Source organism: Mya arenaria, chromosome 12 (assembly GCF_026914265.1).
Source record: "Mya arenaria isolate MELC-2E11 chromosome 12, ASM2691426v1".
Lineage (NCBI taxonomy): Eukaryota > Metazoa > Mollusca > Bivalvia > Myida > Myidae > Mya > Mya arenaria.
The window spans coordinates 42,503,002-42,529,663 of NC_069133.1; the positions used below are offsets into that span (position 1 = coordinate 42,503,002).

Genomic DNA, 26,662 nt, shown 5'->3' on the forward strand with positions numbered 1-26,662 from the left:
CTATATTAGATATGGATTAAACGATTAAAAGTAGTTATGTTATTAAGCAGGAGATCATTAACGGGATACCCCACTAGATATTGTATAAACGCATTATTATAAAAGACTGGGAGCGATCGGACTGATTATATTTCTGAGGCCAGAGAAAAATAGTTTTTAGATTCTCATTGCATTTTTAGACTATCGGCGCAAATGCATCTTAAGTGTGGGAAATTCCAAAGTTATATTTATTTTCACGTCCTTTCTAACACATAAATCACTGATTTTTTTTATTTTAGATAGATCTAACAATATGGCTGTATGTGGCAGGGATTTAGGACGAAGGTCTGATATACAAATTTTGATAAAAAGTTCCAATAGTTAATTTTGTATCTGGCCTTTTACCTACAAAAACCAGGTTGTTCATTTTTCTAAAGCATTTAATCTGAGAGGACATCGAACATAGACGAAATATGGAGGGTTCAAGGATGTCATTATATCTACAAGAAGTAGTCAATGCCACAAGCTAGCACACGAAAGACAAACTAGGTGTTTAATATAAGTAATGTGACACTGATTTTATTCCATCTTTGGCTTTTATTAAAACAAGCGTGCGTAACCGAGTTTTCGTGATAAATGATCTTTGCGGACGAATAGACGAACGTATGTGTAGTTATTCGTGCAAGTTGTCTGTACGGACGGACGGACATGTATTCGTGAAAGTAATTTCAGCTGACGGACGGACGGACGGACGAACGTTCCGGTAATTATTCGTTGAAAAAAATATGTACGCGTACGGATTAGCGAAAGAATCATATATCAGATTATTGATCAAAACACTGTTTTCAACTTTGGTTGTTATTTATGAAGTTAATGATTTAGGATTAAAGAATTAATGAGATCGCCTACACTCAGGCCGTCATAAGATTTTGTTTGTTTGCATTGGAGGACCTTTTTAAGCCTTAGAATACATTGTTAGTAAGTAATTAGTTTAGAAGACTAAGGCATGAATAGAACATATGGCTAAGCACCTCAGAGGGAAGTTGAACAAGTGTAATAGTTTAAAGTGACACTCTTATTAAAAATTAGTACAAAAACATGTATAGCAAACATCAATTTTGACTGTTACACCTTTAACTGCTTACTAAATCATGCATTTATGGAAATTATTAATTACTGCTAACAAGATTGTAACCGTGCATTTAACAGCACAAAGCGCAAAAATATTAAATGATTGGTGACTTCTAAAAGATTTACTGTGATCTACTATAGTCTCATATGGTAGAAATACCGTGTTTATCCTCATGTCTTTCAAATTAAACTCGGTATCCTACATAAGAACCATTGTTTTCGACATTTATTCATTCTTTTTAGATTATTAAAAAAAACCTATTATTAAATGTGGTAAATCTTATTTGGGAGGAATGGTGCATCTTTAACATTTATTAAAGCCGGAGCTATGGAACTTACTGTAAATGTTTGTATTGTCTCTTCTGGCAAAATATGTACAGAGTTTCATTACAACATCTTGAATAGTTGTTTGAGATGTGGCAAAGGTTAACGTTTTAAACACCGACACCGACAACAACAACAAGATTATGACAACAACGCCAAGGTTATGACAACAACGCCAATATTATGAAAACAACGCCAAGATAATGACAACAACGCCATGATTATGAAGATTATGACAACAACGTCAACATTATGACAACAACGCCAAGATAATGACAACAACGCCAAGATAATGACAACAACGCCAAGATTATAATAACAACGCCAAGATAATGACAACAACGTCAAGATTATGACAACAACGCCAAGAGTATGACTACAACGTCAACATTATGACAACAACGCCAAGATTATGACAACAACGCCAAGATTATGACAACAACGCCAATATATTGACAACAACGCCATGATTATGACAACAACGCCACGGTTATGACAACAACGTCAAGATTATGACAACAACGCCAATATTATGAAAACAACGCCAAGATAATGACAACAACGCCATGATTATGACAACAACGCCAAGATAATGACAACAAGGCCATGATTATGACAACAACGCCATGGTTATGACAGCAACGCCATGAGTATGACAACAACGCCATGATTATGACAACAACACCAAGATTATGACGCCATGATTATGACAACAACCCCAAGATTATGACGCCAAGATTATGACGCCAACGCCATGATTATGACAATAACGCCAAAGCTTTAACAACACACCGAATTTCTTTATACGAAAAACGGACGAGCTAAAATCTAGAGTGTCGAGTTTTTTTTTTAAATAATCAGTTGGACCACTGCAAACAAAAAAGAAGAATTGGAACGGCTCAACTTGTCCGCAGATTTATGATTCTTAATCCATGTTGACAAGAACATAAATCAGACTTGGTCTAGAGTGGAAACATTGAATTATCTGTCGACCAATAAATATCAACTTTTAAATTGATTTAATGACGAATAAAGACCTATTTTAACCTAGCGCAGTCATGTTGGTATTTAAAAAACATAGGCCCAGATTAAGGCGAATTTGTTATGACAGACTTGAGGCTGAAGAGCCTCAAATAAAAAAGTTGAATACTTCACAACTTCTTTAAAATATAAGGACTAAGCTTAAACTAGATAAAAGCACCTGATGAAATTGATAACCACTAGCGTCCTGGCTGGGGTGGGGGTGGGCACCAAGCGCGCCCCAGCTAAAATCGTTCAAGTTTACTTTTATGTCAATATCGAAAAAAATAAAATACGTTCAACTATCACCCTTTGGACTAAATTGTTAAAATATTCGAGGGGGGCTACCCCCAAACACACCGGCCGACTGTTTAAACTATTGGAATTTCGTCTCTGAGGGAGGGGCGTATGACAAACGCCTGTGTCCTTTATTTACGCCCACTCGAACGTTAATTCCTGGAGCCGCCCCTGAAAATTTGCGAGGTACGGACATTATGCAAGCGCATATCGTATATACTCATTACTGATACAGCGTCCATGTAATATTGTCGACATGTTGTATGTCGTCTTGACGAGTTGTAACAATTCGTGTTGTCAAAAGAATGTCAACTTGTTCACTTGTTAACTGGACATGTTAATAAAAGATGTGTCAACAAGAAGGTAATATTCTAATAAGGCCAAACAAAAATTTGTTCGTTTAGGGTAACCTTCCCAAAATTTCTAGGTAGGGTAGGTAGGGATTTTTTTGATTGTTTTAAAAAAATTTTTTTTTCAAAATCTGTCGTAAGTTCAGAGTGTTTTCTTGCACATGGCACTCTTTCCTACATTACTGTCATTGCCTTACTTTGTTTTATCATATAAACAATAATTCTGATTAAAATCTGCATTTATCCGCCCTTCGTAACTCTCTATTCGCTAACGAATATTTTTTGGCTCAGAAACGGAAAAAATAGTTAGGATTGGCGCATTTTTATAGGTAGGGTCGGGTTACCCAAAACGGATATATTTTTCTTTTAGGCCTAATACGATCACTCGTGCTTGTCGACTTTTATAATATACAGCACACTGTGCTGTCAAAGTTCTGTCGATTTGTCTATGTATTCAACTATATTAAATAGATATGGCGACTACACAACTAGTAGAATATGCCATGTCGACTTCCTAATTATAAAGTCGACATAACATATTGCACATGATTTGTCGACAAAGTATATGCCAACAAGTTTTCGACACTACTATTGAACATGCTATGTCGACTTCCTCATTTATAAAGTCGTCACACCATGTTAAACATGATTTTTAAACAAAGTATATGGTAGTAAGTCTAGTTAAAAAGTGAACACGTCAACATAATTCTGACATCATTTCATGTTATATTTGTCGAGTCGACAAACAAGTCGACTACTAGTATACTACATTATCACAGCATCAATATATATGATATACGCTTCCATACTACATAATCTCATCATCAGTATATAGAACTATATACGATATACGCTTCCATACTACATGATCACAGCATCAGTATATATAACTAATAACGATATACGCTTCCATACTACATGATCACAACATCAGTATATATAACTAATAACGATATACGCTTTCATACTACATGATCACAGCATCAGTATATGGAACTATATACGATATACGCTTCCATACTACATGATCACAGCATCAGTATATACAACTATATACGATATACGCTTCCATACTACATGATCACAGCATCAGTATATACAACTATATACGATATACGCTTCCATACTACATGATCACAGCATCAGTATATACAACTATATACGATATACGCTTCCATACTACATGATCACAGCATCAGTTTATACAACTATATACGATATACGCTTCCATACTACATGATCACAGCATCAGTATATATAACTATATACGATATACGCTTCCATACTACATGATCACAGCATCAGTATATATAACTATATACGATATACGCTTCCATACTACATGATCACAGCATCAGTATATAGTACTATATACGATATACGCTTCCATACTACATGATCACAGCATCAGTATATAGAACTATATACGATATACGCTTCCATACTACATGATCACAGCATCAGTATATAGTACTATATACGATATACGCTTCCATACTACATGATCACAGCATCAGTATATAGAACTATATACGATATACGCTTCCATACTACATGATCACAGCATCAGTATATATAACTATATACGATATACGCTTCCATACTACATGATCTCATCATCAGTATATACGACATACGCTTCCATAATAAACATTTGTACCCAGACACAATGTTTAAAGAATGATGGATTTTGACCGTCTGTACAAAATATGATATGTTGATTCATGGAGTGGGGATTATGTCCGTCTGTACCAAATAATTATGATGGGGTATTTTTATTGCGGCGAGTGAGGGATTTCGTCCGTATGTACCAAAATCGTTGGAGATTTTGTCCGTATGTACCAAAATGATTGGGGATTTCGTCCGTTTGTACCAAAATGATTGGAGATTTTGTCCGTATGTACCAAAATGATTGGAGATTTTGTCCGTATGTACCAAAATGATTGGGGATTTTGTCCGTATGTACCAAAATGATTGGGGATTTTGTCCGTATGTACCAAAATCGTTCGGAATTTGTACGTATGTAAAATCGTTGGGGATTTTGCCCGTGTGTACCAAAATCGTTGGAGATTTTGTCCGTATGTACCATAATGATTGGAGATTTTGCCCGTATGTACCAAAATGATTGGGGATTTTGTCCGTATGTACCAAAATGATTGGGGATTTTGCCCGTATGTACCAAAATGATTGGGGATTTTTTCCGTATGTACCAAAATGATTGGGGATTTTTATTGCGGTTGGGATTTTGTCCGTATATACCAAAAACAAAGTTCACGTCAACAGCAAAGATACTTTTTGTTCACTGATTGATTCACCGACATAAAATAACTTTAATGATGTTTTCATGGAATTTCGCGATCTTTTTAGCGGTGAAAATATACAGTGAAATCCCGTTCGCTCGAATTCCCCGGGACCGGTGAAAATACTTCGAGCCTCAGAAAATTCGTGCCAAGCGGGAACGTTTACCTTCAGTATAAAGAAATCGATACTTCACATTTAGTTCGAGCCAATGAGGAATTCGAGCCAAGCGAACTCGAGTCTACGGGTTTCGACGGTACCTCAAATCCGTTCAATTGATTATCAATTGTAACGTTATTCCCCTCTGGGGTGGTGGTGAGAGCTTTGAAATTGAAACAATGCTTTCCATGCAGAAGAATAACTAAATTTCTTACCGGAATATTGTGAGTCCATCTTAAAATATCGTTCTCTATATTTCCACTTTTTCAGGATAAAAAAATAAATACTATAATTCCCTTCGTATAACATTTGTTTGACGTTTCAATTTACGATACATTTACGATTCCAGGTCAAGAGCAGAGACAATGAATACTGATTCTCTATAATGTAATACGGAGAAATGAAATGCCAATACTGGGTAAATATTCAATTTGATCGTTTTCCCGTTTTGTTTGCATTGATCGACTTAAGAGGCACTAAGATACATACTTCTCTGCCACCGATCAATGTGTTGACACTAGTAAGAGTTACGCGCAGAAAAAAGACGACCTTCGGCAATGAAGTGACTGCAATCATCGATATGAAACTTATATCAGCGATATGAAACTTTTACCAGCAATATGAAACTGCTTTCAGTGATATGACACTACCGTAAACGTTATCAAACTTCTTACAAATAAATGACACTGCTACCATCTCTGAAACTGTATTTATTGATATGAAACTGTATCAGCGATATGAAACTGAATTAGCGATATAAAAACTTCTGCTCTCAATACTGAATTATCGATATGAGCTAGACTGCTATCATATAAACAAAACTGCTATCAACTGTATGAAACAGCTGCCATCGGTATGAAACGGCTATCATCGGTATAGGAATGACGTCACCATTACGTCATATGTACTTCCGTTGTGTGGAAAATTCTCAATAAAAAAAATGTTCTTATGATTGATAGATATGTTTTCACATGCTCAATACACTGTAAATCAAAATTATCATTATTCCTGAAACTTGTATACCTTAAGTATTTATTCTTGCTTGATTTATCATTTAGAGTAGAGATTAGCATAAACCGCTGCCCTATAGTTGAAAGGTCATTTTGGAAGAACTGTCATGGCGGACGGTGCAATTTTTAGAGTTTGTTTTTCAAGTGGAGTGATTTTTCTTAGGAATAACTTGACCCCCCCCTTTTTGTTGGCATAAAATGTAATTTAAAGCTTGTACTTTAAGAATATATGTGGTTATCATAGCCTGCATTCGCTCGAAATGCCTTTAAATGTTGTCTAAAAATTATAATTTTACATTGAATTATATAGGGAAAAGCAATGGTGGTGTGTAACCTATAAAGCAGCTGTCATCGGTATGAAACGGCTATCATCGGTATAAAGCAGCTAACATCGATGTGAAACGGCTATCATCAGAATAAAGCAGCTGTCATCGGTATTAAACGGCTATCATCGGTATAAAACAGCTTTCATTGATAAAAGCAGTTGTCATCGGTATGAAAGCAGCTGCCATCGGTATAAAGCAACTACCATCGATATAAAGCAGCTGTCATCGGTATGAAACAGCTTTCATCGATATGAAACAGCTATCATTGATATGAAACAGCTGCCATCGATATAAAACAGCTGTCATCGATATGAAGCAGAGTTCATCGGCGTGAATCTGCTATCATCGATTTGAAACTGCAATCATCGATATGAAACTGCTATTATCGATAAGAAACTGCTATCATCGATATGAAACTGCTATCCGCAATATGAAACTGCTATCATCGATAAGAAACTGCTATCATCGATATGAAACTGCTATCTGCGATATGAAACTGCTTTCATCGATATGAAACTGCTATCATCGATATGAAACGGCTATCAGTGATATGGAATTGCTATAATCGACATGAAACTGCTGTCAGCGATATGAAACTGCTACCGTCGATCGTTTACTGCTATCAGCGATATAAAACTGAATGCTTTATCTTACGTAATGGTTAACGATTATAAGTTTGAGGTTATATTTTGTCTACTGACCTAGGCTCTGTTTAATTCTACTTATCTACCAGGTTAAAATCAACAGCAGCTGGCTGCTGATAAACCAAAGTAAATGTACGGCAGCTATGAAAAACACTGCCATCCCATTGGACAACATAATATTACTTTCGACCACTAAGTTGGGTTCACAAGAAAACAACACAAGATAGTCTATTATTCCGACATTATGCAATGGGAAATATTGTTTATATCGCTCAAACAAATATGAAGACATGAAAAAGTATCATGAATAATATGTTTAGATGCAACCTTTACCCAAAGGCCAAGGTTATGACCCGTGTTTTATTTGCTTAAAATTTGTATCGTTATTATCAATTATGTTACAAAAAAGGACATACTAGTACATACATTTCGGACAGAGGCCGTTTGAACACCGTTGCGCGTATTGAAATGAACGTTACGATATGATTTAATTAGATTTACTTTGACCTTGACCTACTGAACCCAAAACTACTCATCAAGGCAATCTAGTGGTAGACTTCCATGGTCCTACGTCAAAGTGTTTTTGGGTCATTGTGAGAAACTGTGACTTTGACCAGCTGATTCTTCAGAACAATAGGCGTCATCTAACTGTGGAAGGCAACAACCTACTGGTGACGTTGCATGGTCCTACGTCAAACTGGTCTAGTTATTGTGTGAAACGTACGTTAACTGTGGCTTAGACCGTTGACCTGCTGGTCCTAAAAGCATTAAATGTCATCTTCCGGTCACGGGCAACCTTCTGGTGACGTTGTATGTTGATTGGCCCTACTTAAAAACGTTCTCGAGTTATTATGAGGACAAGACATGGTCTACCGGTGAGCCCATTCGACAGACGGACATACAGGTAATTTGGAAACATATATGCCCCATGTTTCAAGGGGATATACATATAAGTAAATGACAGTGAATTATTGCAGGAATCACTATTTTGACCTCGTTACAGTGACCTTCTCAATTGAGCTATATTAACCTCAACGTTTTTCATTATATATTTGCCGAAAATATTACCATAATCTGTAATGCACCAGTCAATTGTAACCACGGCCCCCTGGTCCGGGGGAAAAGGGCCGTGTTTATCTTCCGGGTTGCCCCGCTGTGCCGAGTGTATACGGTGGTTTTATTTTCGCGCCGAAAATAGCGGGGAATGAGCCTTACCTAGGATTTCCCCGGGTTGGGATGCATTTTGCGGAGAGTTTACCTTGGATTGGCCGAACGTCAAAGGTCGCGCTATTCCCTGGCCCTGGGGGCCGTGGTCAAAATTGACTGGTGCATAAGCTAGATCGCGATATTGCAGTGGTAGATGTATACATGTAATGAATGTAAGGATATATTTGTTATCCCAGTTCGTTTAAAGCTTAAGCCGAACAAATTTCTAGTCCTGGCAGCTGGGTAACCATGGATTTTTTTACATTGAATGTGGGCAAAGGATGTGCCTGTTTTAATGTCAACGATCTTACGAAAGTTTATTGGATTGTAAGTCCCCTTCTTGGTTTAAAAGTAAGTTGAAAGAGAACTCTTTCGGAACGCAGATTCAAAATTGACATTAGTCGGTACTCAGATTCAAAATTTGACATCATTCGGTAAGCAGATTCAAAATTGACATCATTCAGTACGCAGATTCAAAATTGACATCATTCGGTACTCAGATTCAAAAATCGACATCATTCGGTAAGCAGATTCAAAAGTTGACATCATTCGGTAAGCAGATTCAAAATTGACATCATTCGGTCGCAGATTCAAAATTTGACATCATTCGAAACGCAAATTCAAAATTAACATCATTTGGTGCGCAGATTCAAAATTTGACATCATTCGGTACGCAGATTCATAATTTGGCATCATTCGGTAAGTTTATTGTTATACAGGCTTCGCATAGAAAATGACGGGTGTACTCGGTCCGCTTGGGGTTACAGTAGATTGCTTTTCATGACATTTAATCTGCAAATATGAACATATTTACTCATCAGTCAATCAACTGAAGCCTTTAAGACCTACTGTGTTTTATTCGCTTTGCTAGTAAACTTAAATGCCCCTTCACTGAACTGTTCAGAACAAGTCTTCTTTATAGTGTCTCTACAGTCGCTGATAACACACACTCCGAGTCTTAGGTACAAAAATAAGTTATTATTTGTTTTAAGTTTGAAGAAGGCTTAGATAACAAAACAATCAATGGAAAATGTTGGAAAATTTTATTTCTTAATTGGTAATACATGCTTTTTGGCGTCAAAATAATGAATAATAAATTGAATGTAAATGTGACATTTATGTTTTAAGGTAAGCCATCCATCATTAGAATGCAAAAATCTGCATTTTAGATATTAACATAGAGATTATTTCTCTGATTTAACCATTATATTATTTTTGCATGGATTACATTTTTGAAGAACACTATAATGATGAAACTATTACAGTCGAACCCCGTTGACTCGGATTCGCATGGCTCGAATTTCTCGTTGGCTCGAACTTGATGTAAAGGACCAATTTATATTTACTGAATGTTAGCATTCCCGCTTGGATTGAATTTTCCGATGCTCGAGGTATTTTCGCCTGTCCCTGGGAGTTCAAGCAAACGGGTATATGATATATTAAGTTAATATAAAAACAACCTTTTTACTATAATTTAGAAACAAATAATTAAAATTGCTTAAACAATCAGATAATTTAGAAATTTTATTAATTTGTTTCTGAAATAACATAATGCCTTCATAAAAAATGATCTCCGTGAAAACTAAAAAATATTCAAACATTTTGTAACTTTAAAATGAAACTTTACCAATAGCAATACCTGGTATCAAATGATGGATGGACATCCTTAACAGTGTAAAATAATAAATCAATTAAAATACATAATTTGTGCATTGTCTACATTGATGATGCCCTAAAAGTTTAACAACATCTCGTTTCCAAATAATAAATTACTGTAACAGTATATATACACTAAACAGCTGCAATAATACTACCACACAAAAGTGTGAACTAGATAATAAACGATTGATATTTGTTTTTAAAACCTAAAATGACAGATGATGACAAGATTGACGTATGTATTCATAGAATATGTTAGATTTCCATGGCATCCCTGCCAAGCCATGGCCTCAAAATTTATTTTTATTTGACAAAAATATTGCTTTGGTAAATCATACATGTTTTTAAAAAAACAACAAGCTGCAAGAATCAAATGCCAAATCTTGCCTGTTTTTTTTTCTGAGTCAAACAGGGGCATAACTCAATAAAAATTAAAGACCAAGTCATTGACCTTACTCTACATGTGCCTATTGGCTCTTGCTACTTGTCAACCAAGTTTCATTTGAGCATCTTGAATAGATTTTGAGCTATGACCAAGTATTTTGCATGACGCAGACAACAATGACACAAGGGCTAAAATGATACCTCAGCTTTTCTTATTTTTCATAAAAAAGACTAGGTCATTTCTTAACTTATGTCAATTTCCTCTAAGATTCACAATCAAATTAAAAGAAATGTATCCATGTTTTTAATATAAAAGTATGCTTTTTTGATAAAATCATTGAAAACAAAGTATTTCAAATATTATCAAGTTATTTATATTACATGTGTATCATATGCTAAGAGAGAAACTTACATGTAAGTTAGGAAAGTGACTTTAGTTATGAAATGACTTGAGAAGTTTTATGAATTAAGCCCAAGCCCATTAACTACAAATGAAAAATGAAATCGGCCAACCCGCCACGATTTCAAAATTGAGAATCTACAAACAATTTTTCTCTGGCATATATATTAAATACATGTATATCCTAACAACGTTCAATCTATTGCTCATAATTACGTATTATTCATTATTGGAACACATGATACATTTGAAGTATGATAGTTCGCCATCTACCTTCAATTCAAACTTCATAAACTTAACGTTCAGAAACTTCGCTCCACAGATGTCACAATGAAACTCCATATTGTCCCATTTCTTGTGTTTCATCAACATATGTGAAGCCAGCTGAAAGTTTGTGTAGCAAGAATACCTACAAAACTGACACTTAATGTGCTTGGTTTTCTGATGAAGGCGCTCGTGAATTTCTTGATGTTGTTTCTGCACAAAAACTTTGCGACAGATTTCGCACGGGAACTTGGCTGCAGTCTCATGCAGTGCAACATGCTGCATATATTCCTGAAGCTGACTTTTCTTGTACAGACAACCACATAAACCACAATCCTCGTAACAGCTGTTTTTGGCCCCATGAGCAGAGCATTGCCGCTCAGTGGTAAACTTAGCGTTACAAAGTGAACATGAATAACCAGCCTTTCCTTTAACGACTTTCATCTGTTCTATACCTTCAGTAACAAGAGTTTCCAGTGCGATTTTCTCATCATCACCCTCTTCCTCACTAGAACCTTCCATCTCTTCCAATTCTTCATCATCGGAATTATCTTCCCTTGTTTCTTCTTCAGAGTGATCTACTTGTTCCTCTTCTCCATCACCATCAGCCTCAATACCGATAGTCTCCACAGTCCTACCATCATCAACATCCCCATCATCTACTTCTAAGCCATCTTCAATGTCATCTTGACTTTCATGGATTGTAATTTCAACTTTACCAGATTTAGATTTACGCCTCACCACTTTAGCTGCGCTTGTAAACATCTGTTGATCCCTCCTAGCTCGACTCACACCTGGAGTTGTTTGAGCGGGTTTGACGATCTTAATCATTTCTTCTGTATCATCATCTTCGTGTATCTCTACTGGTTCAGTTTTTACTGTTAGTAATTTTCGGTCCTTGCTCTCTGGGCTAAAGCGTCTAGGCCTCTTAATCTCACGTCTAGGACGTCTACCCTCACTGGCTGGTGTTACAGCTGACACTGGTCGCTTTAAGGAACCTGGAAGTAAATAAGACAATGCTTTTGAATGTTAATGAATGTAAACCTATGAAGTTCATACCTGCCATCAAGGGCCATTGTCTGTTTCGCAGTTGTCTGACCCAGATTTTTTGTAGGTTGGGAATTATTATTTAAGACTTAATGATGACCTAAAGCGACACTCGGATTTGGCCATTTATTTATATTCACAAAAATAAATTGCACTAGGCCTTTTGAACCTTCATTATGACCTTCTGCCTGGTAGAAGGTGTTAACAAAAATGATCACTTTGACCATAGGAATGTATGCTTAACATTTGTGCCATTTCTTACATTTGATCGAATACCATGACTCAACAACATGAACAAAAATATTATAGCCAAATTGTGGACCTTGCAACAAGTGTTATGTACTGTCACTGATAATATAATTATTATACTGTTATAGTCATCTGATTTAAATTTCATCTTTGAGTGTAAAGGACAAGACTGGCCCCAACTTAAACTTGGCACTTGACTTATTGCTGTATGAACAACAGCAGACAATAGTGCCTCACACAAATCTCTTGAATTAAGATCAAGCTACAATTGAACTGCATTAAACATTTGGCCAGTGATTTGGGCAATGGCAGTGATCAAAAATAGCCCATGTCCAAACCAAACCCAGATTTGTAAAATGTTTTTGTTTTATTTTATATTCTGCTAATGAACATATAGTACTCTGGCTTGTTAAACATAATCTCATTAACAATTATTTCAAAGGGCATGCATACATTCCTATTCCTACCTGGGGTTGAAGCTGCAGTGCTGGGCTTGTCCTTGATGACAGGGTCAGCCATGCCCTTTTCAACGATGGCTGCAGGTTCCCCTCGTTTATTCACAACTCTCATCTCCAAATCACAAGAATCCAAAGTTACAGTTTCAACAGAAATGACAGGGGCTGCTGTTTTAAAACTGTTAACAGCAACTTCTTTAGGTAATGTCCTTGCTGAGCTTTTTGATGGAGGTACATCTATGGAGCTCGAGGCTACAGTTACTGTCATATCAGTTTTTCCTGGTTGTTCCGAGTCCCCTTTCAACCCAGTTTTCCATACCCCTAGGGGCCGGGTTTTCGGCTTAAGGGGCCCGAGAACAGCTGGGCGTTGTCGAGGAGGGGGAGATTTAACGATGATTGGTTGTTTTCGCCCAAATGTTTCTGTCACGATGATGGGTTCTTTGTTTTTTACTACAGATGCGCTGATGACCTTTGGGATTTTGTTCTGAACACCAATGTGTTGGGTGGCAACGGGCTTGCCAACAGGGCTGAACTTGACCTTGACAACATTCATCTTCCTGCCCGCCTTACTAAAATAACCAAAAAAACCCCAATACATTATGAAATTTACATCACGGAAAAATATTATTCACCAAAATAAAACTGAGAAAGTCTGATTATGATAAATAAATGCTTCATAACAAATTGAAATGATCTTGGTTTCTTGAAATTGAAATATTTTGACCTCAAAAATGACCTCAACATAAACATACAAAGATGTGCATAATCCATAAATGAAAATGAAATTCAACTCCATCTATGAACATCAAATCTGATTATTATTTAATATTATAGCTTACATAAATGTGTCCCTTCTTTGTGTATAGAAAGCCGATCGGTCCATATATCAATGTATTTTAATAAAACTCCAGTTTTTATGAGGTCAGCGGTCCATATCATGTTTTTGGCTGGTCCAGACCTCGCAAAAAATATAATATGGATCGCTGATGCCGTAAAACTGGTGTCAGAGTGCTGCTTGCAATTTTCACAACAACATTTTTTCCCAAGTAAATATTAATAGATTTGTTCAATAAAGCACATCAAAGGCGCTTTAAAATTATTAAATGATAAAAAAAAGTATTTCGAATAATATAAGAAACATAACACCACTGCAGGCCATATGGCATTATAAGGACCGGCCAGTCAGCCTCTGAAGGTGAATGGATCTCGGCTAACGTCTCGGTCCATATACACTTTCGGGGGCTGACTGGCCAGTCCTTATAATGCCATAAGACCTTAAGTGGTGTGTAATATTTCTTAAATATTCTATTTAAAATATCTTATTTATTTTCACAGAATGTATAAAACAGCTAGCTCTTTAAGAGAGCAATGAACAAACAGCCATAAACAACAAGAGCCGTCGTAAGACAGCGCGCTTGACTACGCCGCTTTGACTTAGAATACAATAACGATGTAATAATACCAAGTTTGGTCTCTTTATGTCAAACCTTACTAAAATTATTCGATGCATAAGGTGACTTTGATGCTGCCCTCCCACCAGCCTGCCCAAACAATGACGCAAGTCATTCAAATAACTTGATTTCCCGTTATGAAAATGTGGTTAAGAATATACAAATATGCCTTTCAAAGGAAATTAAAAAAAATCAAGGGCCATAATTTGTATTTAGGCTTAAAACGGAGTTATGTTTCTTGTTGTAAGATGGTCATAAATAATTTTGAATTTTATTAAGTGCATTTAATGAATGGTATAGAAGTTTTTTTATTAAAATCCCAACTTGCCCTTAACTTTTAGTTGCCTAAAACTTTAACCTAAGTCAATCAGGGGCCGTAACTTGTATTGAGGATATGGAGTTATGTAACCTCATTGGGTGATGGTCCTGAACCATTGTGTGAAGTATTAAGTCAATTGAATGAAGGGTATAGAAGTTATTAAACAATATCCCAACCTGCCCTAAAACTTTAACCTAAGTTCCATAGTCAATCAGGGGCCATAATTTGTATAAAAGATAATATGGAGTTATCTAACCTCATAATGTGATGGCTCTGAACATCTGTGCGAAGTATTAAGTCAATTGAATGTATGGTATTAGATTTTTAAGTGAAAATCCCAACTTGCCCTAAAACTTTAACCGGACACCAACGCCGGGGAGAGTAGTATAGCCCACCTATTCTTCGAATACTCGAGCTAAAAAGCTATGAACAAAGAGCACCCAATAAGAAAGCGTGGCTTACACTACAGTTTGCTGTATTATTGATTTTAGCAAAATGCTCTTTTTTCAGTGTGTCTGTTTGTAGGAAATTCATATGAGCGAATAATGAAACTGATTGACAATTTAATGCTAAACTTCACAAACTGTTTTTAGTCTGACTTCAAATCATTTTATGATAAACAAAAGTGCTAACAAGATATATCATGCTTTTAGGCCACCAAGTTTGGTGATGACTGATGTACAACTGCCAAGGTCAGAGGACAGGTCTACACCGTTAATTTTGACTTTGTTTTGTCATTTAAATTTCCAAGGACAGTAATTCTGAAGAGAATAGAACTTTCTGGCAAGTTATCAAATTTGTTTTTCCCCCCATAAACATGGTGACCACATATAATGATGATTGCCGCACATTTGCCAAAGTAAGAGAACAGAAACTGTCAATTCTCATTTTGTCATTTCAAGGGCCATAACTATGAGTAACAAATTCTTTCCAACCACCAGTAGTTACTTAACTTTACCAAAATATTTTGCCCATAAACAATGTGACTGTTAGGTGATGATAGAGAGGAACAGTTATACTTTAACAAGTGGACACTGTCATTTAGCAAAATCAAGGGTAAAAACTACTTTCTGGCTACATGTATTATCAAACTTGTCTGAGATATTTTGACTATAAACATGGTGATCAAAATAAGTTGTGATTGGTGTACATTTTCTCAAGTAAGATAGCCGAAAACGTTTTTGGGTGCTTCTCACAGCAGGTGTTAATATGTCCTACAATAAGATTTGCGAATGAAAATTGAGTTGGGGCAACACATGGAAAACCTTAATGTATATCAGAAGGCCTACCTCTGAGTGCTATCATCCTCGTCTGACTCTGGAATGTGCACCTCCACATCTGACTCCTCCCCCTGCTCCCCACCCATGTGGGTATCTGGCTCCACTACCTGGGTTGCCACAACTAGTTCCTCTCCCTTAGGAGTCTTCCGTGTCTCAGCTTCCTCTATGGCACGCCCATTGGCATGCTCCTGCAAAAAAATTCACAATGCAGTCAAGGTTAAACTAGTGCAAGGACAGAATGTGATAAATACCCCTGCACACCACGACTAAGTGTCAGATTGCCTAATCATTTTAAAGTCTGACCTTGTATAAAGAACACCAGACACAAACTTTCACCAGTAAGGTTTATCAGGGATGTTAACAGAACCAGATTTTAATTCCTGAAAAAAATGTGGGGGGTTCAGGGGGCAGTATGGGTCTTGTATAGCAATACATAATAAGTTCAGAAGGTTGCTGTGACCATGACCTCTAAGGTAGGACACTGGTTTCGTGCATGGCACGTCATCATACTATGGTGGACACTACTGTCAGTTGATTTTAAAATCAGACATCGTTTGACAAGATATGCACCGGATATGAACTATCATCAGAAAGGCTTAGATAGCAAAGCATATTAGTTCATAAGGTTGCTCTGACCAAGACCACAAAGGTAGGACACCGGTTTTGTGCATGACACGTCCTCATACTGTGTAGTCACTTCTGCCAAACAATTTTCAAATACAACATTGTTTGACAAAATATGGACTGGACAGGACTTATTATCAGTAAGGCTTCAACAGCAAACATACCAAGTTCAGAAGATGGCAGTGACCTTGCCAGTCAATGAAGGGACACCGGTTTTGTGTGTGACACATCCTCATACTATGGTGTCACTTCTGCCAAATTTTCAAAATCTGACAAATGAATGAAAACAATATGAACCGAAAAGAACCATGAGATGGATGGACAGACTCGTGTGTGAATCCTATATAGATATTATAGTTTAACAGGTGTCTCTTGCATTTGTAGAGAACACATTTAAAATATGAACATTTTGCTACTGCTCCTCAAAGTATCTCAGTGTTATGCCAAGGACGCGCCCTTGCGCCATTGGCGCAGAAAAAATCAGGATGGCGCAACGAAATACCTGTAGACGGGCCGATTGGCGCGCCCGTTTTTTTAAAAGCCGTTTTGACTTAATCAAATTTTTAAAGAGCCGTTTTGACTTAATTGATTTCTTTTCCAGAAGTTTTACAACACAGCATTCATACGATAAAACAACGATTTTCATTGGTCCGTATACGTGTAACTATCCAACCGTGAGGGGTAGTATATTTTTTATACCAAATTCAAAGAAAACAACTCAAATTACAGGGGGGAGATATAAACAAATTCAATTTCAATGAGGCCATGGTGCATTAGAGGAATGCAAAACAGAGGAAAATGTTCCTGGGTGGGGAGGGTTATAATTTAGGGATGTGATTTGTCCGCGGATTCGCGGAATTACGCGGATCTAATGGCCCCAAGGACCCCCCCCCCCAAAAAAATAAAATAAAAAATAAATAAATAAATAATTAAATATTTTTTTTTTTTTTTTTTTTAGCTGATTTAAAAAGATGCTTTTGAGCCAGTTTTTCTTCTACGGCAGTGTGCTTTTGACCCCACAAGTGCCCCTCAATCAGTCAGTCAATCACATCCCTGATTAAAGCATAATAACACAGTGACATGTGAAACTGTTCATTAACGTATATCATTGTGTCTCAATTGTGCCATGTTTATAGTTTTTTTCTAAATGTTAAATTGATCTGTCCAATATTTGAGAATACTGATGTCATGTGGATGTTATACCATGTATATATTGGGTAAATAAAACACTTTCATTTGAAAGTTTTCATTTTTCCCCTGGAAAAGGTCATGGCCCTTCACTTTTGAAAATGGCCCCTAATTTTCATGACTGCTGGGCCATTTGGCCCCATCTTTTTCAATCCTTGGCAGAACACTGGTATCTGAACAGTTTTCAAAAGGTGCTTTTAATATACATGTAAATATATGCATGGTAACCTTGCCTCGGTTAACAGCACATGTTGCAACAAGAGTTACTTCCCTCGTCCTTGATTGAATTTCTGAGAACGACTATCGCGTATTAGAGTTGCACTCTCACAGATTTACCATTTTAACAACTTTTTTATTTTTTGTCTTGGAAAGAGCAAATTTTTGCGTAAGTATCCGCAAACCAATTATATAAGATTGCTGACAAAAAATCAGATCGTAGATTTTCATACTTCCGTTCAAAAATTAATGTTTTATGGCTTAAACCATTACTAACGGTCTAACAAAAATGAATAAAACATCAATTTTTGAACTTTTATATAAAAATCTGCGATCTGATTTTTGTCAGCAGTCTTATATAACTGGTTTCCATGGATTTTCGCAAAAATTGGCTGGTTCCAAGACAAAAAATACAAAAGTTGTCTTAACGTTCAATCTGTGAGAGTGCAGCTTTAAACCATGATTACTGTAAGTGTAACACTAATTCACATGTTTTCTCAAATTCTTTAGAAAGTTATTCCCACCTGAATGGCTCTCTCAATCTCCCGGATATCAGCGTCAGTCGCATTCTCATCTGTTTGCACTATATACGTCATCTCGCCATCTTCTTGGTTACACACCACTATTATAAAAATAATACAGTTTTGCAACTATAATCTACAGAATTTTTTTTATGTTTTCCCATATCAAGAACACCTTAACTGCACAACCAATAGATTATTGCTTACCTTTTTACCAAACAAGAAATTAACCCTGATAATATATAAAAGAGAAAAAATAATCGCAAATCTTAAAGCCTTGAGAAATCAGCCATCTATAGCAATCCAGGAAGTTCAAAATGTGAGTATGTGAGAACCGGGGGTTATCCGGTTAAGCCCACTTGCTTCGCACCAAGTTGATCCGGGTTCGATCCCAGCCTGAGCGCATGTGAGTTTGGTTAGTGGTAAACAAGCCGGACAAGTGGGGTTTTCCCGGGCACTCCGATTTTCCCCACAACACAAGTACACACTCTCGCACAACATCGTGCCAATGAGAGTGACTTAGTATAAGTTATATAACTTTCTTCACAATCGTTGTAAAAAATATCATGTTTAAACTTAACTAAACAGGGGTAAAAGTTTGTGTACCTTGTCCTGCAGACTGCAGTGACAGCAACATCTCAACCGGGACCTGTTCGTCTTCCCTGTAACTCCCTCGTTCAGTCTTTTCCCTTTCTAATGCCTTGAACCTGACAAAACAACACACAGTTAGCAACTATGCATCAAACAATGGATTTAATTAGTGATGTTCCGATGATCAATTAGAATTGACTGGTTGGGCCTGAAATCAGCACCAATCAATTGTATTTGGTCATTGTTCATCATCGATTCACCTGGCAAGTTGTTTTTCTTCTTTCCTCTCGTTATTTGCGTACGGTTAATGTCTGCCAAATTTCTCCTCTGAGTTCACTTATACATTCGGAATTTTTCAGTTGTTTTTGTTAACAATATGGGCTAAAGGAACAACACTAGACAACTTGAAACATATACATACCATAACCATAATTACCGTTTAAGAGTTATTTGACAAGAATAAAACTTCAATTAAGGTATAAACAAAAACTGATTGTACTATCTATAATTGGTTTATTGAGTGGAACTGATTATCGATAGTCAAACTGGAACCGATTCCAAACACTAGCTCTGATACATACTGATTAAACTTGTGTTGATTTCGGTTTCGGAAATCGCGGGACAGTTTGGCCACCTCCCCGGAGACGACCTTTTTGAGACGTCGGTGTAGCTTGATAGATTTCTCTTCCTCTACAGAGAGTATAGGTCGCCGCAGCCGAAGATCAATCCCGTTCTGTACGCACATCTCGCACTGTCGAGTGATATTAGAAAAGCATTTAATTTGATATCATGAAATAAAAATCTCCTGGATGCAATATCTTTTTCCACTATTATTCAACAAGTATGTTAAAATCAAGTATTTTGCAACTTTAACTTGCCAAATTCAAAGACTTATATAATAATAATTCATTTTACCTAAAGACTGATTGAAATTGTGACCATAAAAGTAATATTGACACAAGGTTTGGATATTTTGAACTTCCCAGCTTTCTACTTTGGAAGTTTTCTTCAAAATTATGGAAGTTTTTGTACTTTCAAGGAATCAATTTTGGAAGTTTTAACCCATTTCTATGGAGTAATACACCGGTTCTTCCTAACGCCCTTTAATGGAAGCCCTGTAAAAGAAGAGTGCCATAAAGCCAACTCCAATGCTCATCTGTTGTTTTTCATTGAAAAATGGGGGCATTACTTAACAAGTTCAAAAGCTGGAGTTATATGCCGTACTGTATATGTGCGTAAATTGTCTCTTGCAACATGACTATGAATATTGAATACCTTGACATTTTTGCTATGAAAAAACAGACAAGCTAAAAGTATTGTTGCAGCAAATTTAGCATTATCTAAGGCTAAGATTTAATTGGATGGTTAATGTAAAACCAAAGGAAACTGTACATGTATGGATCCTTTGTGGATGTATAAGCAAGCCCCCTTGATTCTTGAAGCAATTCAACTTTGATATGTTAATAAATATGCTCAATCGCTGACAGTGGCATTCAGCTTTCTGATGTGTATAGTTGCTTGACAGGCTAAGGGTGTTACACCTGATTTGGAAATTATTTTGAGTATTTTGAGGGAGCAAATGCCACAATCATTTAATGCTCATTCACCTTTAAATGCCAAGTTAATTTGCAAACAGTAGTAAAACTATGATCATGAAATAACCTCATTACATAAACGCAATAATAAAAACTGAATCTAAAATGTGTGGCCTTTAACAAAAACAGAGTCCTCAACTGTCTCCAGTATAAGGTTTTAGCCAGGTTTTATAAATGACATGAGAGCTGCATTAAACAGACAGGGTGCTAAGAGAGAAAAGGGCGCATTGAGTCAGGCTTTAAAGAAATTGAGCATTATGAATTTCACAGAAAATGTCAGGACTTTTTTTAAGTAATACTACCTTGTACCTGCCAAATATTTCAATGTTGTATGAATTCGTAATAAATTTTCAAGTTTTAATCAAAGCAAAATAATTATTTGATGATCTGAAGCAGGCAGAAGGGTGCTACCAAAAAAGCCCAGGGTGCAGCACCCCTCCATAACCCTTCAGCTGAAACATGTTACCTTTAGGTAGAACCTGTGAACGTCCCAATGAACCTCTTCCCAGTAGTACTGAAAGGCCAGCTTCATTTCCGTCACCTTGCGTGTGCAGTGAGCTCCGTTAGGCTTCAGGTGGTGTTGCTCTATCAATTTCAGCTTGTACTAAGAAAAAATAAGATAATATTAATTTTAAGTTAACCAAGTCACCAAGTTTAATATAAACAGCCAAACATACTTCATTCTCAACTAACTTTAATATGGCTGCCAGGTAACATACTTTATCGCACGAAAGTCAGATTATTTGCTAACACTGACCTTAAATTTTTAACATTTTTCAATTAAAACTCTTAGTGTTTCCCCGACACTCAATAACTTTGAAAAAGCGAGCTTTGACTGTATGACAGGCAGCTTTGCTTTGTTTAAAATATACTATGATTATTTTGTAAATTTCAGGCATTTTATTGCTTCTTTTACCAGGCCCCACCCCATTCACACAGTTTAAAATAAACACAGAGTGATCTATTAAATATATTATATTTTTTTAAATATTTTAACTTACCTCTGGCATATCATCATGCACAACGATGTGTCCCGACTTGTAACGTGAAGGTCTTCGGAAGAGAACCCCATCTTCCATGTAGTATGTATTACTCACATCCTTCAGCATGTCAAAGTTGAAACCTGCTGCTGTCACCTTTCCTGTTTCAAGAAATTCTTCTACCACCCTAGTATATTTAAGATGAGGAACGTGAATGATATCGTTGAACAAATAACTCTGATCATCGCACAATCTTTCCATCTGTCTTTTGCCAATGTCAGGAGCGGATTTCAAAAATTCATCCATGTTTTCTACAAATTCAACATTTTCTAACTGTTCTAGTTCACTTCTACGCAGGAACTTTTGCTGTTTTTTACCATCTGCTTCAAGTATGACAACTTCTAGCATTTCATCCTCATCCTCAACATTTGCTTCACTTAAAGCATTTGTGCTTTCATCATTATCAATGGGAATATCAGTTTCTTTTTCTTCCACTCCATCCCCACTCCCAATTTCTTCTGAGAAGTCTGTTTCTGTTTCAATATCTACTCCAGCAACTACAGTGGTTTCTTCGTTTTGCTGTTTAGCATTCATCGGAGCGATTTCAATGACATGTGATTCATAAGGAATTTCCTCATTTGTTTCATTGGAATTTGAATGATTTCCATCCTCCATTTTTATCCCTTCAGCAGTGACATCTGTCTCTAAAACTTCCATTTTTACATACTGGTTCTCATCAAGATGTTCTGCTTCATCATCCATAGTTTCTGCTTTTACTTGTGCAGCAATATCATCCCCTTTGTCAGTGTTCTCTTGAATTTCAGGAATATCTTCTTCTATACCTGTATCTTCAGTAACAATTTCCAACCTTCGTTCATCCTCACCATGCGCCTCTTCAAGAACTTCAGCATACTCACCCGGTCCATCTAGCAACAGAACTTCCCCATTCTCCAACTGAATCATTCTTGGTTCGTTGTCATTTTCATTCTGAGCAGGAACCATTATTTCCATGACTTCATCATTTGGTCCAACAAAGCGGATCACCTGATTGTAAGGTTCCTCATTTTCGGCCCCACCTCCAACATCTTCTGCGCCTTCAATGACAAGTTCCTTGTCTGAATCATGAAGAAGCTTATTTCGTCTAGCAGATTTAACAATGGGTTCTGCCTGCATTTTATTCATGGCTTTAATATTTTGCTGTTCCGCTTGCTTTTTCAATACCTCAATATTGTCCTGAGTCCATTGCTTTACCGATTTCTTCGCCCGGTTGCTATTACACAGTTTACACTGCATCATAAACTTTCTCACATCAAGAGTCATACCAACCCAGTGAAACCTTGCACTTATCTTTGTTAGGGTCTTGTTTAGTCCGCAGTGGCCCCCATCATCATCAATGTGATTTTCCACGATAGTTTTGACTTTGAGAGCTGGCTGATCATCATGAATGACTTGTCTTACACCTTTACTGCCACTCTTGTTGGCATCGTGATAAAGCTCATCGTCAATAATGGTATATTGTGTGGCAGGGTTCTTTAGGCCATTTTTCTGATTGATGGTAAACTCTTCAGGGAATGATCCATACTTCAAATAGTTTTCAATTTCTCTTGATCTATATCGGTCGGGTAATGGTACTATCTCTGGCACATTCAATACATGACAAACTTCATTTAAAACAGTTCCATCTTCAGAATGACCAAGTGTCTCTACAACATACTCAATATTATTGGAATCTATCATAACAGTTTCATTTCCATCATCATTGATGTTAACATTGATCTTCTTATCAGTGTTAACAATAAAGAATGTTTCTGGTGGCGAAGATCTCCTGATTTTCCCAAGTTTCTTGATCTCTTTCTGTGCTTCTTCACATGTTGGCCCTGGCTTTTCTTCACCTTCATAAAAAGTGTCAGCTTCCATGGAGGCACGCGGACGGGAAGCTGGCTCCCTGATCCGAACCTTACAAAGGTCACATCGGCGTATAAAATCCTGCACGTTGCAAGTGATCCCTATCCAATAATAAGTCTCTGCAATATTTTTCTGTGTTGTGCTTGTACCAAGATGATTTCCCATTTCGTCCAAGTGACATTTTCGCACGATCTCAATTTTCTTATCGACTTGGTCGTCATGAACGACAATTCTGAGCCCGTACTTGCTATACTCCTTTTCAGTGCCATACCGGTACAACTCATCATTGACAATTCTATAAAGCTGACCTGCCTGGCGCGTGGCGTTCCTCTTATCACTACCCTCCACAGAGAGCACCCCAGTCTTCAGAAAGTTTTCAATCACTCTTGTTGGGACTGTCGTCCTACTTGCAAACAACCTCTGAAAAAGCAGAGAAATCTATTAGTTACAACAAGTAATTTTTAATTGGTGAATTTACATCCCCCGCTTAAGTATTTAAAGTTAAAAAACAAACAGTTCAAGACTCAGTGATAAGCAAAGCTCCTTCAAAATATTTTAAGAGTAATGTATTTTAACATGGCTTCAGGAATTGGTCCTTGCAAAGAAGTGTTTCCATAAATTTACATAAACAAAGTCCACATTGTTCAAGTCTTATTTGTAAAGCAGGTACTTCAAACCGAACCTCTCTATAAGCTTATTTTCAATATTCATGAACTTGGCCAATTCAGTGAAACTATGGCAGCTCAACAGGCTAGGAAACTTTGCCAATGGAACACTGCACTCTCTTTATTATTCAGTAAGTTCAAGGTACCCAAAATTCTGCATGTGATAATACTACATATTAGATTGGTATTTAAAATGTGATTTGATTACAAAATGTTATTAATTTCCTTAAGCTCAATTGTGATCAAAGCTGAAAGCCTAAAGAATGGTTGGAAACCAGTAGTGGTGTCCATTTGGAGAAGGGACCCCTTATGAGGATCCAACCCAAATCCTTTTGAGCTCTGTATCACTAAACCACTAACTCAAAATTGAATACTAAATATACTGTAAAATATTAAACGGGTGGAAGGTTCGTCCAAACTCTCTTTTAAAAGCGAGACAAAGGCGAGGACTAACATTCAAATAGCAGCCCACAGCATGTGACTTAGTCATTCAGAACTCCCTTGCAATTTTCGATTGAAAAACAACCGCAGATGTATGCTGGTGAATCTGTAGATGTTCTTCATAACATCGATCTCCAAGAAGGGTCAAGACATAAGCTTCATTGCCAAATTGAAATTACTTCGCCATCTTCTTGCAGCAATGTTAAATGTTATGATTTCTGACATTGTTAAATATCCATATACATCTAAGTTGTTTTCAATTGAAAATGGTCGAAGTGTTCCAAATGACATTGTATACGTGTCCTCCCCTCCCATCTAATGCTCGTTTTCTTTAGTTTCTTTCGCATTTTATGTTTATGTATTACATAAAAGACATGATTTATGTGTCAGGAAATGTCAACAAGGGAATTTGGGTCTGAATGGACTGTTTAATTCATTGATATTTGGCTGGGTTGAGTGCAATGTGGCAAGAGCATCAGAAGGGCCCCAACATGCGATCCTTTCACCAAGCAATTGCGTTTATATTTTAAACATTTGAATAAAACATAACATTTGTGCGCGGGTGATAAATAAGAATTATCTCAAACCAGTATTTTCGATTCTGACGAAGTTTAATTATTACGACGCCTGCAACGAAAAAATGGCGGTTCGTGAAAATCACAAATTCAAACGTAAACAATGTGAATAAACCCTCTAGATATCAGTGATTGTGACCAAATGTACATATATTTTAATTTTACCCTAAATTCTTCATCAATGTCTATCGACATGATGATTTTTGGGTGCGTTTGATGACTTTACTGCATAAAATATTACAAAACAGAAACGGAAGTGGCATCCCTAAATAAAAACGATGCCGTATTGCTTATGACGGACAACATGCAACCAAAACTCCTCGCATCGGTTATTTCCCTTGCACTGCAGAATCAAAATCTGGTGACGCCTTTTGGAATCTTGTACAGGTTTTCTGTTTGGTTCGAATATTTTTTAATTGCATAAGAAGTTCATATGCTTGATTGCATAGTGGTAGAGTTTAATATGCAAAACGGAGATTAACTAGATTAACAAAAACACCGAAAATAAACCGAACACATTTCTGAAGATGTTTTAATAGCGATACTTACTGTTCCGATTCTGAAGGTCACCTTCTGTGTCACGTTTTGAATTAATATCAACGAGAGGTCGATCTGCTGACTATGACTCACCATCATTTAAAAGCACAATTTAACACATTTCTCAAAAAATCAACCAATGCCATGTTTTTCTTTAGAAAATATGAGATATTCCCGTCAAAATGTCAACAAACTTGCCGAACACATGTTTTAATTGATTGAATGTGTGTGTGTGTGTGTGTGTGTGTGTGTGTGTGTGTGTGTGTGTGTGTGTGTGTGTGTGTTTCTGTTAGTGTGTGTGTGTGTGTGTGCGCGCGCGCGTGCGTGCGTGTGTGCGTGCGTGTAAGGCCCGGGGCGGGGGAATTGGGTATCACATTTAATGCTGGGTTTGAAATTAAACATTTTAAATTCAAATTGATACCATAAAAATAATATGTAGTTGGTGAACGATGATGGAATCTAAATATTTTTTTTCTTCTTATACATGTATCTTAAATGCTATTTGATGAAAAGTGGTTTTAAATATGCCAATCTTATGGAAAGCTAAGAGCATAAAACACCGCTATTGTAAA

General features: G+C 36.7%; 1 protein-coding gene across 1 annotated transcript; it reads right to left on the reverse strand.

Moving 5' to 3' along the window:
- Positions 1-9,793: 9,793 nt before the first annotated feature.
- On the reverse strand, positions 9,794-25,817 carry LOC128211289 (uncharacterized). Its single transcript, XM_052915933.1, has 9 exons — positions 25,719-25,817; positions 21,989-24,292; positions 21,454-21,591; positions 19,974-20,143; positions 19,408-19,508; positions 18,805-18,902; positions 16,262-16,440; positions 13,215-13,771; positions 9,794-12,449 (listed from the first exon to the last, which is right to left on the reverse strand). Exons 1-9 carry the CDS (start codon positions 25,746-25,748, stop codon positions 11,407-11,409), a joined length of 4,620 nt encoding a protein of 1,539 aa, XP_052771893.1. The 5' UTR covers positions 25,749-25,817; the 3' UTR covers positions 9,794-11,406.
- Positions 25,818-26,662: the final 845 nt, after the last annotated feature.

What these genes read in the sequence shown, in the direction of transcription:
- LOC128211289 (XM_052915933.1), bottom strand. Translation starts at nt 25,748, where the DNA reads ATGTCGATAGACATTGATGAAGAATTTAGG. An exon ending in TGCATGATGATATGCCAGAG is followed by an intron (nt 21,592 to 21,988) that starts GTAAGTTAAAAT and finishes ATTTTTTCTTAG; the next exon opens with TACAAGCTGAAATTGATAGA. An exon ending in GAGGATGATAGCACTCAGAG is followed by an intron (nt 13,772 to 16,261) that starts GTAGGCCTTCTG and finishes TGGTTATTTTAG; the next exon opens with TAAGGCGGGCAGGAAGATGA.